The sequence below is a fragment of the Pinus tabuliformis genome, chromosome Q (genome assembly GCF_031772625.1).
Source record: "Pinus tabuliformis cultivar Carrire ecotype Pingquan chromosome Q, CPIR1, whole genome shotgun sequence".
NCBI classification, from domain to species: domain Eukaryota; kingdom Viridiplantae; phylum Streptophyta; class Pinopsida; order Pinales; family Pinaceae; genus Pinus; species Pinus tabuliformis.
In genome coordinates this window covers 120571610-120586293 of record NC_142296.1, presented here as the reverse complement: position 1 = coordinate 120586293, position 14684 = coordinate 120571610, and the positions used below count along the sequence as shown (strand labels likewise).

Sequence of the window (14684 nt, the reverse complement as noted above, 5' to 3'; positions counted from 1 at the left end):
TAATAAGATGATTAAACAATATTACCCTTAAAAAAAACTTAAAATCTAAGCTCCTTTATTTTATAAAAACCCTATTCTTCCCCAGGAGGATCCATGATATTGTTCTCTTCCAACCTGCATAGAGTTGTTTTAGGAAAGACCACAAAAGATTAAATCAGCATGTTGCACCATGTGCCAAATTACTACTTCCCCCCATGCCCCACCTACTTAAGGGTTAGTAAGTGGTGTACCATGTTGCTAGTCAAAGAATACCCTCCCAAATTTGTCAATCAAATGGAGAGAATGAAGGGTCATGAATAAAGGGAAATGAGTAAAGGTGTGGGGACCCTCGTGTTATGATTAATCATATGGTGGAGAGGGAGTCACCATGTCATTGAAAAGTTAAAAGTGGACTTGTAAACCTAAATTTGTTGAAAAGTCATGGAGGAAAATGTGAACGTAAAGGGGGATGCATTCAACAAACTTAATGTCAATCTATCAATTTACTTAAACTCCATTGTTAAATTATCGAAAAGTAATAAAAAAATGGGAGGGCGAGTCGGGAACTAGGACTCTGGTGATGTGGGACCGGGCATCATTCATTCAAATGTGGACTTCAACGATATTTTAATAATATTGCAATAAATGAACGAATCCGAAGCGGAGAGTTCCCCCGCACTCATTCTCTACCTATTTTAAATTAATTTTCGGAAGACGTGCGTATGGCGTTGGAAAACAACAGAGGTAATATCAAAACCGGGGTGGTTTTCTTGCGTGCCGGCCGGACTTCCTTCTAACGGTACAATACGTATAAAGACGTGGCACTGATACGTATTTTTCTTCCAACGGTACAATAAGAGGAAGAGACGAGAGTATAAAAATACGTATAATGTTCTAACGGCTATATGGTAATTGACGGCAATATTTTATAATTTTGACAATTGGCCTGTCTTGTTTCATCTTTTCGTCTTCAATCTTCATCAACCTTGTGCCATTGAATTGAATCGAATTGAGATCTCCGCCGTGTTATTCGAGTTCAGGTGGTCTATTTTGCGCAGACTATTCATCATCGCTCTGCTCTGCTCTGGTCAAACTGCAGAGGAGAAAGAGAGACCAGACAGGGAAACTGCTATTATTTGGGAAGAAACCCTACTTCTTCCAAGGGATCCAGAAATAGAAAGTAGCCTGCAGAAGAGGTTTTCAGGTCAGTGCTTAATTCATCTTTAGAATGTAGATTGAACGAATGCCAAGGAAATGCTTAAATTTCGTCTTTAGGTGCTTGGTGGCCGGGAGTTTATCATCTGCATGTATGTTTGCTTTCTTTTGTTATCTGGAAATGTAAAACTGAACATTTGTGTGTTTGCTAATGTGCTTGTTAAACCTCTGTATTTTCATTCCTCGCTTCCTTTCCCATTTGATACCGCGGTGAAACCAGATTTATCCTCGTTTCTCATCTGCATGTATGTTTGCTTTCTTTTGTTATCTGGAAATGGAAAACTGAACATTTGTGTGTTTGCTAATGTGCTTGTTAAACCTCGTATTTTCATTCCTCCCGTCCTTTCCCATTTGATACCGTGGTGAAACCAGATTTATCCTCGTTTTGTCTGTTAGTTGATGTGAAATAATAAGTCCGTCAAGATTTTAAGTTTTCGTTGCAACTACAAACCTTAAGGGCGGGCTTACATCGTAGATTTGAATTTCTGAGTTTTGACGGGAATTTTAGGTCCGTTTACCGATGTGTTAAGTACGGAATCCTTAGTTTTACTGGGGAATAGCTGGAAGTTATTATTGGCGCAACGCGATTTGAAATTCTTGATAAGGATAATGTCCGGGAGGTGAGGAGTTCGTCTCAAAGGCGGATGATAATGAGTTTTATTGGACGGGAAAACTTTAATCTCGAAATTTGCAGGCGTTATTAGCAGAAATCGGCACCGAATACTTTAGAATCGTTTAATGAATGCGTTATTTTGTAGAAATGCGCACTGAGACATTTCTCTTACTTAGATATGAAAATATTAGCTTCGGAATCTCTAAGCTCATAAGCGTAGTAACGCTGGTTAATTTGTATAGAAACACTGTTTTTGTTTAAATTCCACGATTTGCGAGAATTTCCGCCGTAATCTGCAAGGGTATTGTGCATAGGTGAATAAATTTGTTTGAAGGAAGCTCGTTTCCTGTTTTTTTTCGTTATAAGTTACATGAAATGAATATTTGCTTGGAAGAGGAATCCTCTGTTAATTTCATGATTTATGGTTTGTTCCACGGTTCCATTTACCATAATCAAAATGTCTCTGGTGTAGGGCATACTTTCAGAATGCCGAGCTTGCAGAACGATCAGTTATTGCAACTGGAGACAACTTGTGGATCTCTTCTTTACGAGCTCCAGGTAATGTTTAATGTTTCTTATATTTATTTCAGCTAACCATGAAAAATATGCTATGGATTGTATAGTGGTTTGGTGGCTAAAAATCTGCTCAATTTCAGTTAATATGGGACGAAATGGGCGAGCCGGACGAGGAAAGAGATAAAATGTTGCTCCAGCTTGAACAAGAATGCTTGGAAGTTTACAGACGGAAAGTAGATCAATCAAATCGATCAAGGGCTCAGCTTCACCAGGCTATTGCCGATTCCGAAGCAGAGCTCGCATCCATTTATTCTGCCCTCGGAGTTTGCCCTACCATGCCTAAACAGGTTAAAATAACAAGACCGAAAATATGCCTTTGCAGTTTATATCATAGTTTCATTTTGAATTTTAAATCTTACAAGACTCTGATATTGGTTTTACCTGCTCCATTTTAGGGAGACAGAAGAGCAGGGAGCCTGAAGGAGCAGTTGGAAGCGATAACTCCTCTGTTGGAAGAAATGCGCCGGAGAAAAGAGGAACGGATTCAGCAAATTTGGGATGTTAAAATGCAGATTCAGAAGATTTCAAATGAAATTTTGGGACGTGTAGAGCTTAGTCCGTCCGCCATTTCAGTGGACGAAAATGATCTATCCCTTAGGAGTTTTGAAGAATACCAGAAGCAACTTCAATCGCTTCAAAGAGAAAAGGTAAGAATCACTACTGCTTCACTATTTTATTTTGTCTTATGCTTTTGCTAATAGCTGCAATGTGGGATAATCCTAAAGAGAGTTAGGATTTACCGAGTCTATTAGCTATGTTCCAAAAAACCAAAAATTTATAGCAAGAAAACAAGTTCAAGCTTACAAAAAATTGGTAAGAAAACGGTGATAAGATGTGTATTGCTGTATAAATTGCTTTGAAAAGATCAAGCTTGATGGAGCCAGTGCAGCGTGTTGTATCACTGTGAGGTGGGTTTCGTCTCATGCATAGAGCCGAAATTCATGAGGACCCAATTTTACACATTTATGATTTTAATGGGGTTTGAGTTTTGCTAACAAATCTATCATAGTTCCTTTAATTTTTAAATACTTTTAATTTTCCCAATTAATTCAAGTCTCTAAACCCCTTGTTTATTTGTAATCTGTGGATATGTCTTTTGAATTTGTGATCTGTCCTTTCGCCTTTGTTTTTTTATGTATTTTTGTGTATCTGATCTGTTCTTTTGCCATTCGTTTTTGATGTAGAGTGAGCGTCTCTACAAAGTCATCGAATTTGTCAACACAATCCATGGATTATGCTCTGTCCTTGGCTTGGATTTTGTACGTACGGTAACAGATGTGCATCCAAGCTTGGATGAGTCCGAACAATCCAAGAGCATTAGTAATGACACTGTTGATAGGTTGGCTGCGACAATTCAAACATTGCGAGAAGAAAAAAAGAAACGAATGCAAAAGGTTATTTTCATGAGATTGCCCATGCAATTTGTTTACCCGTTGTTTTGTTGGTTGCTATTACCCTGATCTCTATTGTAACATAATGTGGTGCATTGGGCTGATTCTTTTGATTTTTTCATATCTCCAGCTTCAAGATTTGGCCACGACTATGCTGGAGCTTTGGAATCTAATGGACACCCCTATGGAAGAGCAACAGATGTTCCAGAATGTCACCTGCAACATTGCAGCTTCAGAGCATGAAATATGTTCTCCCAATGCCCTGTCTATGGAATTTATTAACCATGTAAGCTTGAGAAATTTGGATGATCCTCTGCATGCATGCATGCAGTATTTATGCATATTGATGTGGTGCGAGCCAGCTTGTTTGTTTAGATTCTTAGTCAAATTATGATGATACAGGTTGAAGCAGAGGTTTCAAGACTTGAGGAGCTAAAAGGAAGTAAGATGAAGGAGCTTGTTCTTAAGAAGCGAACAGAGTTAGAAGAAATTTGCAGGAGAACACATCTCATTGCTGAAAGTAATACTACGCTGGACAAGTCAATTGCCTCCATGGATTCTGGTAAGTTCTCTTGGGTATTGTTTCTTTTACTGCTCAATTCTGGTAATCTCTTTTCATGGTATATACTTAAACAATAATAATTTATTGTAGGGAGAACATATCTTTGATAAAATTATTGGAGTAATTCCTATCTGTTAGGTGATACTTATTTGCTTTCCTTTTATTTGTTCACAGGGTTAGTTGACCCTTCCGAGCTTCTTGAGAGCATTGAAGAGCAAATTGCAAAGACTAAAGAAGAAGCATTTAGCAGGAAAGAAATCTTGGAAAGAATTGAAAAATGGTTAGCTGCCTGTGAAGAAGAGAGCTGGCTTGAAGATTATAACAAGGTAAGGAAGACAAGAACTAGAGATAGTGGAATTTTGTTGTCAAAATTTTCCTCATTGTGACGCAAGCGTGTGGATATTGATAACTTTGACAGGATGAAAACCGGTACAATGCAAGCAGGGGTGCACACCTTACCTTGAAGCGTGCTGAGAGGGCACGGGCAGCTGTTAGCAAGCTCCCTGGTAAGATGCAAGAAAAACTCTAAAACATTGGACAAATAACACTGCTACACTCTTCGTTTGGGGATTTGGGTTGAGTCAAGCCACAAGAAAAAATGAACATAGTTGAGTCCTCACTTCCAATTCCACTTTGTATACCCAGGGATGGTAGAATGCTTAATTGCCAAGACTGTGGCATGGGAGCAGGAGAGGGGCAAACTTTTCCTCTATGATGGGGTAAGTAATCTTCTATTTGGGAACAACAGTGTTGTAAAGAGCTAATCTAATTTTATATTTCAGTAAATAAGAATGCATCTCAAGACTGCAGTAGCACGGTTGGTTATTCTGGGCCTGGATTGTGAAGGGGGTCCCTTCCATTCGAAAATTCTTATGCGATATTCATCTTTGTCTTTAAATCCAGATTCGTCTCCTATCAATGTTAGAAGAATATAATATTTTGAGACAAGAGAAAGAGCAGGAGCGGAGAAGGCAAAGGGTATCATGTTTATCCATCTCTCTTGACTTTTAAGAGTTTGGAAGCTTCATATATATAATGGCTGTAAAGGCTCAAATTATTCACCTTGCAAACCTTGAATTGAATATGGTACAGGACCAGAAGAGGCTTCAGGGCCAACTAATGACGGAGCAGGAAGCACTCTTTGGGTCAAAACCTAGTCCCGCAAAACCCCATAGTGCTAAAAAAGCTTCAGGCCAACGACCATCTACTTCAAATGCAAACCGACGCCTGTCTCTTGGGGGAGCCATGCTGCAATCTCCCAGCTTGGATTTTTTTCCTTCAAAAGCGACAACTTTATCACGACACGCGACTCCACAAGTTTTAAAGGAAACAAAAAGAGATAGAATGTTGTATAATCAGCTAAATCAACAGGAGGACGATTCTGCTAACTTATCTGCAGGTCAGTCCTGCTACTCTATCAAGTAGTAAATTTTATATTTATATGGTTGGCAGAGATAGGGATGATGTATTAGTTATCTTACCATATTTAAATGACTAGATTTATTATAGCGGTGAGTTTTGCACCTTGAGCCTGTATGAAGCAAGCTGATCTTGTAGCCACAAATCTGAAAAGAATCCTACAGAAATTTCAGGCATGAGAAGAATTATACCATGATCCAATAATTCCCTTAGGGGTCTTGGCTGTCTTTTACAGCTAGGGAAGGATGCAATTTCTTCTTTCAAGCTTTATTTCTTGGTTATTTGTTTCAATTGGACTCAATTTTAAGTTTTGCTGATCTAAATTGTTTTTTGCTTCCGTAAGGACGGAGAGGTCTGGATGTTGCTGGGCTGCCTGCATACAAGCATCCATTTTATCCCACAACAGGTCAAGAAAATGAAACAAATTTCACCCAGCCATCTCGCAGACCCCTTTCGCCAGTCTTTACAACCTCTTCGCGATCCAATTCAAATTCCTCCTCGGAAGATCTGAACAAGATGCCAAATGGCAGCCCCCTGAAGACGCTTCCAGTTAAAAGCCCATTTTCGACTCCCTTCAAACGAATCACTGCAACTGATGAAGAGAACACGACCCCTGGCTCCACGGCAATAATCCCTATGTCTACAACTCCTGCATCAGCCTCAGTTATGCCTATGCAACCAACAACACCTGTACAAACAACGTCTCTGGTTGCAACCTCTTCGCAAATCTCGCTTCCTGCTCCATCTCAAAATGCGGTGCAGGCCCTGCCGCAAGAGAATCTCGATCAGCATCAGCTGTTGCAACAGAATGAACATCATCACCAACATCAACATATAGAGTACTCATTTGAAGAACGAAGAGCAGGTTTTGTTCTTCAGGACATTCACTGGAACGCGTTGAAGGTTTGAACACAGTTTTAATACTGTCTTGTGTCTTCGTGTCATCCATGGGATTGTGGAGCAGGCCAATTAATTGACCTGCCACAAAAGCTGTTCTGCTCAGAGAAGAGGAAGACTCTTACTAATGTTGTAGATTTGAATTTATAATTGGATGATAACTCTTATCTGCATATTGCTATTTTTGCCTTTTAGCCAATCCCAGTTGGCATTTTTCTCATATATATATATGTACATGAGGCATTTTTCTATTATGTCTTCTATTGCAAAGTAAGTAATGTCCAAATGTTCAATGCTTTGTTTCAGCTTTGATGCGGCGCGAGTATGTGTGCATTTGTCTGTATGAATGTTTTATAAATGTTAACAATTTTACCAGCATCTTGGAGAATGTTGACGCCCTTTCTATATCCGTATCCATATTTAAAGTTGCATGAAGAAAAAATGTGCAGAGGGAGAACAGCAAAAATATGCCACAAGGTTTGGGAAACACCCAGCAGAGCTCAGACTGCAGGCCAAGTTTGAGGTAAAAAACACGACAGTGACATATAAAGCACGTAAAAAACAGTATTCTAAAAATTGTTAGGGTAAAAATCTTTGGATTTATAATCTTTCGTAATATATATTCATTTCTAAGGAACTTGTTTGTGATCCAGAGTCAAAGCTCCGGTAGAGCATATATCATAAACAACAGACAGATGTTCCTCTTTCTGGATTAATGAAAATTCATTCACTCGTTAAGGGCATTTTGTGTGTATCCACTTCATTGCGTCGACATTGAACACCATATCTGTAATCTACATCTGATGAATTACTGCAGATGGATTTTGTTGGAGGTCAAGTATATGTACTTTTAAACTTACATATAATTTCGTTGTAGCTCAGTTTCTTCCATTTGGATTGTGCACCGGAGTTTGCTGTCTGCAATGAAGGACCAGAAAGGACAAATAATGCACACTATTAGCACCTAAATGGCTTATGACTTTTAAGAATTTAAAAAAATTATATATATATTTTATTTTTCATATGTTAATGGTTCTTTCTAAATAAATGGTTCAGGTTACAATTTAATTTTCTATATTTTCTTGTTTATTCTATGTAATTCTATTTAATATAGATCTTTTGCCATATCTTTCATTTTTTCTTTCAATAAATTTCAAAAAAAAGTTGAAGGGATAACATTAATGAAATAAGGTTCAAAAATTCCCATTCCAAATCTCTATGGCTATATCTTTCTACACAAGATATACATAGCCCACTAATACTCATTCCATGATCTTCATAGAACATGGCTATGAGGAGGGAGATGAACAATGGAAATGCATATATGATTAAGGAAAACTACAATTACATTTGGCTAGTGCAACTTATAATTAAAAACCCTATGGGAGGATTTTAGTGATATGAGCTCTATAATGTTGAGCTCAATCACTTTGAGTCTAAGGCTAACTCTCCAAACTAGATGTGGAAAATCTATATTACAAATGCTTGGTTGTGACATTCTTGCATGTTGATTCTCTTATTTGGTTTATGCATTACTACACCATGACCTATGCACACCATATAGGAAACAACCTAGAAATGAGACCCATTTTAGTGATTTTAGATGCATTAATTTAAAGGGTGGATTGTATTTGGGATTGAGCCCCCTATGATGGTTGAGCTAGATTTTTCTTAAAGGAGTAGAGCAAAGAAGATTATAACAAGTTCTAAGTCTTTGAGTCTTAAGGTTAAATCTCCCTCCAAATTGGATGTGGAAAATCTATATTGCAAGTTCTTGATTTTGAAATTCTTTGTGTTGGTGCACTCCATGGCTTGTGCACACCACAAGGGAAACAACTGATAAAAGGCACTTGTTCCTAGTTTCCATCACACTAATGCTCTATATTGTTTTACATTTATATGTGTTGAAGTTTGACAACCTAAAAGGATGTGCTCTACTTTGGTCTCAATGCTTTACTACCCCACTTCAATACATTGATACTCCATTGAAATTATCATGATTCATTTGTCACTATTGGTGGGGCCAGTGCCAAAAAAGAGATTAATTCTCCACTAGCCTTCAATCATCAATGCCCCACTACTTTATGGATGCATTGTATTCTACGTAATAACCCTAATTCACATTAATCTTAGAGCTCAAGTGCTCCCCACATTGGTCTTAAATCATCGATTATTTCACCACCATCTTTATAGGTGTACTATTGATCAAGGTTGTATAGAGAATGAAATGAAAGGCGCAAAGGAAATGAAATACACACACTCACGGGAATATATCAAAAAGCAAAGTAACATGGTAAAACACAAAATGGCTATAATGGTGGTAGCTATATCTTTGAAGAGAGAGATGGTGGTTACGTGCATTCACAAAAGCTATTACAAGAAGTTGAAAGAATGCCCTTTTAACATAAAGAACCCTAGAGGTCCAAAACACTAACTTGGGGGCATATCTTTTGCATGCAATATCCATTTGGGGAGTACAACAACACGTTGGAAAGAACTAACAAAGGAGTACAACTTGTGAATTGTAAAAAAAAAATATCCATTTGGGACCCAAAAAATCATAGAAAAACTTCCAAGAAGATAGGGAACTATTGAGGCAATTAAAGAGGTGGATGACCATCGATATCCACTTGCATCAATGCCCCCCTTATGAAGAGTGGTCTCCATTGTGTCAAGTACCCTCATTAGATGGGGATTCTTTTGTTAAATTTAGCTCTTGTCTTGTCTTGGTGTCAATGATTTGATTCGCTATAGCTTGTTAAATGTAGTCAAGACTGAGTTTTGTGGGGGCAAATTGCGGTCCCCTTCGAGGTGTTCAACAAAGGCGGAAAATATGGGTAAGTAGTGCCACATTAAATACTAGGTGCAAGCCAAGGAAAGAGGGAATACTCAGTGCAAAAGCATTTTCACCCACAACATTTTTGGTTGTGTAAGGTCCATATCGAAGTGGTTTAAGATTCCTATGGGGGTTTATGAGACGCTATTTCAATAAATTCATCCACACCTTATGGGCATAGTAGGTGGAAAATATGGGTGAAGTAGCGCTACATTAAATATTTGGGTGTAAGCCATGGAAAGGGGGAATACTTAGTTCACAAGCATTTTCACCCACAATCATTATGGTTATGTAAATCCCATATCGAAGTGGTTTGAGCTTCCTATGGGGGCCTATGAGATGCTCTTTTTGTAAATTCAACCACACCTTATCACCAACCTAAAACTCGTGTGGAACCCTAGGTTCATGTTGTTGCTTGTATTTGGCATTGGCTTTTTGTTGGATATCATGAACTTGTTGTTGGAGGTGTAACTTGGATATGTTCAACAAATTTGACTACTCTATTTGGTTCACCTGAGCATGGGATGACTCTGCAGGTGAAGATGCAATGGGCATAGCTATATCAATTGGGTCTAATGGTTAATTCCAAGCACATTTGAAAAGGATTGTGGCTAATAGTGCTATGGAGGGCTTTGTTATAGCCATGCTAAACATATGGAAGACTTTCATCCCATGTACGCAAATGCTTGGAGTTATACATGTGCAACATATGCAAAATCATTTTGTTGACCACTTATGTTTATCCATTGTTTGTGAATGAAATATGTTTGATTTGGTCAATTTGGTATCCATAAGAGACCATAGGCTAGACTAAAAGTTGTTGAACAACTTGTTATCCCTATCTGAAATAATGGTTGGAGGTAGCCCAAAATGAATCCAAACACGCAAATGTTTGGAGTTATACATGTGCAACATATGCAAAATCATTTTGTTGACCACTTATGTTTATCCATTGTTTGGGAATGAAATATGGTTGATTTGGTCAATTTGTTGTCCATAAGAGACCATAGGCTAGACTAAAAGGTGTTGAACAACTTGTTATCCCTATCTGAAATAATGGTTGGAGGAAGCCCAAAATGAATCCGAACATGCTCAGAAAATTTTAGCAATGGCTTCAATTGTGATCCTCTTTCTGCATGGTGCTAATACGACCATCTTAGAGAATTTATTAACGACTACTGAGACAATGAAAGAGGTGGATGACCATCGATATCCACTTGCATCAGTCCCCTCTTGGTGAGCCACTTGCCTTGCTTTGACATCTCAATTGAGTTGTATATGCTCTTGTCTTGTCTTGGTGTCCATGATTTGATTCATTATAGCTTGTTAAATGTAGTCAAGATTGAGTTTTGAGGGGGCCAATTGCGGTCCCCTTCGAGGTGTTCAACAAAGGTGGAAAACATGGGCAAGTACTGCCACATTAAATACTAGGTGCAAGCCAAGGAAAGTGGGAATACTCAATGCAAAAACGTTTTCACCCATAGCATTTTTGGTTGTGTAAGGTCCACATCAAAGTGGTTTAAGATTCCTATGGGGGCTTGTGAGGCGCTCTTTCTATAAATTCATCCACACCTTGTGGGTGTAGTAGGTGGAAAATATGGGTGAAGTAGCGCTACATTAAATATTTGGGTGTAAGCCAAGGAAAGGTGGAATACTTAGTTCAAAACCATTTTCACCCACAATCTTTATGGTTATGTAAATCCCATATCGAAGTGGTTTAAGCTTCCTATGGGGACCTATGAGATGTTTCTGTAAATTCAACCACACCTTATCACCAACCTAAAACTTGTGTGGAACCCTAGGTTCATGCTGTTGCTTGTATTTGGCATTGGCTTTTTCCAGGATATCATGAACTTGCTGTTAGAGGTGTAACTTGGATATGTTCAACAAATTTGACTACTCTATTTGGTTTTTAAGCATGGGATGACTTTGCGGGTGAAGATGCAATGGGCATAACTATATCAATTGGCTCTAATGGTTAATTCCAAGCACACTTGAAAAGGATTGTGGCGAATAGTGCTTGGAGGGCTTTGTTATAGCTATGCTAAACATATGGAAGACTTTCATCCCATGTACGCAAATGCTTGGAGTTATACATGTGCAACATATGCAAAATCATTTTGTTGACTACTTATGTCTATCCATTGTTTGGGAATGAAATATGGTTGATTTGGTCAATTTGGTATCCATAAGAGACCATAGGCTAGACTAAAAGGTGTTGAACAACTTGTTATCCCTATTTGAAATAATGGTTGGAGGTAGCCCAGAATGAATCCAAACACATTCAAAGAAAATTTTAGCAGTGGCTTTAGTTGTGATCCTCTTTTTGCATGGTGCCAATATGACCATCTTAGAGAATTGATTAATAACTACAAACACATAATCCATGGATGGAAAACTTGACATGTAATCTAGTTATATGATTTGTCTGGGGTAGGTATAGCACTGTACAACCCCTACTTCTTGATGGCTAGTTCACAAGTAGTGCGTGATCTAATATATCAATGGACATCGTGTAATAGCTTTGGCTAATGGAAATATTTTTGAAGCATTGCTATTATCTTCTCCACACCAAAGTGCCCTGCCACCTGATTGTAATGTGCCTCCCATATCAGCTTGCCATGCTCACTTGTAGGAACATAAAGGTGGCCTAAGTAGTACAAGGGCACATCCTGGAGTTGCAAATCTAGAACTTGTTTGTTTAAGATCAACATTTGGTACGTGGTAGCAAAGTCAACATCATTGTTGTATGATTGTGGCCACTTAGAGGTCTCGTGCCCACAAGAGTTAAGAATTGTGGTTAGCACCACAATCAGGAGTTGATTAAGGCAGTCTCCAACATGATTGGTGCTACCCTTCTTATATTTGATATTCAAGTGGAATTGTTGCAGGTATGTGGACCACTTTTAATGGTGGTCATTTTATATGTTTCCTTGTGTTTGCATGAATTGCGAAGTTTTTTGATGGGTGTGGATGATAGCCTCCTATCCCAAAATATAATTCTTCCATTATCGACATGCTTGTGTGATGGAGTACATCTCCTTGTCATAGGTGGGGTATCACTAGACAATATCAAAGTGTCTCATATTGATAAGCCATTTGATGTCCTTGCTAAGTGAGAACTGCACTAATAACATAGTCAGAGGCATATGTCTTAATCTCAAATGGTTGTTGCAGTTCTTGCAAGGTGAGGACTGGTGTGGAGCAAAGGCAGTGTTTCAAATCCTCGAATGCCTTTTGTTGCGACTTAGTCCAAGAAAACTTTTCTTTTGCTCCACCCTTGGTCACTTGACTTAAGGACCAAGTGATATGAGAGAACCCCAACATGAACCCTATGTTGAAGTTTGCAAGGGCCAAGAATCTAAGAAGCTCTATTAGAGCATCAAGGTTGGACAATCTTGAATGACTTGGATCTTGAATAGGTCCACATGGTCCCAAATATTAAAATCTCTACATGCAAAATGAACATTTCTCCAAATTGGCATACAACTTGTGTTTCCCTTGGGTGCTTAGGACCTACTGAATGCGCTGCAAATCTTCTACATATATTTTGCCAAAGATGAGGATGCCATTCAAACATACAACTACAAAAGAGTTTGTGAATGACTGCAACTTGATTGAGGATTAGTCAACTCAAAGGGCATGGCCAACCACTCAAAAGTGTCTTCTTTAGATTTGAAGGTTGTCTTCCATACATTAGTCTCTTCAATTGGAACTTGGTGGTAGCATAACCTCATATCAATCTTACGAAAGAACCTGGCACCCTTAAGCTGGTAAAAAGGATAGCCAAACTTAAGGATCATGCATCTTTACTTGAAAATGTTTTTTTTAGGGCTCTATAATCAATACAAAGTCTCTATGTCACATCCTTCTTTTGCACCAACATAATTGGACTCCCACAAGGTGAGAGTTTAGTCGAATGTGGCCCTTTTGGATAATAAGTTCATGATTCTGACATTTATTTCCTCATTCACAAAGATAGCGTTTATATATTAGGCCATTAGGTAAATAAATACTAAGTATCCAGTCAATCGAGTGTTTGACCTGGCAATGCATATGTGCTCCCACAGGTGGAATGAAGATATCTTTGTATATCTCTATAATCTTGTCCACTTGATTTTGTTGCATAGAGAGTTCATGTGCTTATGTTGTGGTGGTTGCAACGACCTTCCTTTTACCTTCTTTGATTGAGCCATGAAGAAGACACTTTTCATTTCAGGATATTTCCTTTTGGGATTATTTTGTTGAGATCAATGAAATTGCAGTAGTTAGAACTACCTCTAGTACCCTATAGAGTCGATATTTGAGAGTAACAATGACACTATGGGGAAGAGATTCATAAACAAAATAATGTTTCCACATATAAGGTTGCCCTAAAAGAACATCACAAACTTCAAGTAGAGCAACATCACACAATATCTTTGAAGGGCTTGATGTTGTTGGATAGGTGGCATTTCCAAATGACACATATATCTCGTCCATGGCTCACCTAACCAATGGTGTATGGTTGGGGGTGTGGTACTATCAACAACTTCAATTTCTTGATGACCTCGACTAATATCAGGTTCTTCTGGTGCTTGTTATCAATGATGAAATGTAGTGGGGTACTGTTCATCCACATATGTAAATGGAAGAGGTGCTCCTCGCCGCTAATCTCCTTTGGGTCTTTTGGTTTGATCTTTTTGGTTGCGATGGTAGCATTGGTTTCCACATCGATGATCCAATTTCCTTTATCCTACTCTAAAATAGAATAAGAGAAATAATTTTTCCTTTTCTTAAGCTTTGCCAATAATAATTATTTCGAGTGGCATTCATCAATGTTGTGCCAGAGATTTTTGTGTATTCACCACTTTCTAGTGTCCTTTTTTGTCTTCCCATTTCCCTTCTTTGTGTGTGAATCAGGATGCTTTTCTTGAGGTTGGTTCTCCTTACTCCATCCCTTGTTTTTAAGCTCAAGGTCACCTTTTCTAGGATTATATTGTAGTGTATTTATACACCTAAATTTCTTCTTATTCCTTTGCTTCAATTTCTGCTCAATTTTGACAACATATCAATCATTGAATCCTAGTGAGGATATTTCCAAGAAATCCATATATCTTTGGCACATATTTTTCCAAAGATGAGGATGCCATTCAAACATACAACTACAAAAGAGTTTTTGAATGACTGCAACTTGATTGAGGATTAGTCAAGTCA

General features: G+C 38.3%; 1 protein-coding gene across 3 annotated transcripts; it reads left to right on the top strand.

The window, feature by feature from the left end:
* The first annotated feature begins 938 nt into the window (after positions 1 to 938).
* Positions 939 to 7515, top strand: LOC149218546 (65-kDa microtubule-associated protein 1-like). 3 transcript variants are annotated; one of them, XM_089384091.1, is made up of 15 exons: positions 1053 to 1183; positions 2280 to 2365; positions 2464 to 2670; positions 2779 to 3030; positions 3568 to 3777; positions 3905 to 4060; positions 4177 to 4336; positions 4511 to 4662; positions 4755 to 4842; positions 4982 to 5055; positions 5240 to 5314; positions 5429 to 5735; positions 6099 to 6658; positions 6959 to 7175; positions 7306 to 7515. In XM_089384091.1, the coding sequence occupies exons 2-14, from the start codon at positions 2294 to 2296 to the stop codon at positions 6962 to 6964; spliced, it is 2319 nt and encodes a 772-aa protein (XP_089240217.1). In that variant the 5' UTR covers positions 1053 to 1183; positions 2280 to 2293; the 3' UTR covers positions 6965 to 7175; positions 7306 to 7515. The 3 variants fall into 3 exon arrangements, with proteins under 3 accessions (XP_089240219.1, XP_089240217.1, XP_089240218.1); XM_089384093.1 differs by lacking the exons at positions 6959 to 7175; positions 7306 to 7515 and having other exon boundaries at positions 939 to 1183; positions 6099 to 6906; XM_089384092.1 differs by lacking the exons at positions 1053 to 1183; positions 6959 to 7175; positions 7306 to 7515 and adding an exon at positions 1792 to 2121 and having other exon boundaries at positions 6099 to 6906.
* The last annotated feature ends 7169 nt before the right edge of the window (positions 7516 to 14684 follow it).

Excerpts from the sequence above, each read along its gene's own strand:
- LOC149218546 (XM_089384091.1), top strand. The coding sequence starts at position 2,294 with ATGCCGAGCTTGCAGAACGATCAGTTATTGCAACTGGAGACAACTTGT. Across the intron at positions 3,031-3,567 it reads AATCGCTTCAAAGAGAAAAG|AGTGAGCGTCTCTACAAAGT; the intron begins GTAAGAATCACT and ends TTTTTGATGTAG. Across the intron at positions 4,663-4,754 it reads GGCTTGAAGATTATAACAAG|GATGAAAACCGGTACAATGC; the intron begins GTAAGGAAGACA and ends TAACTTTGACAG.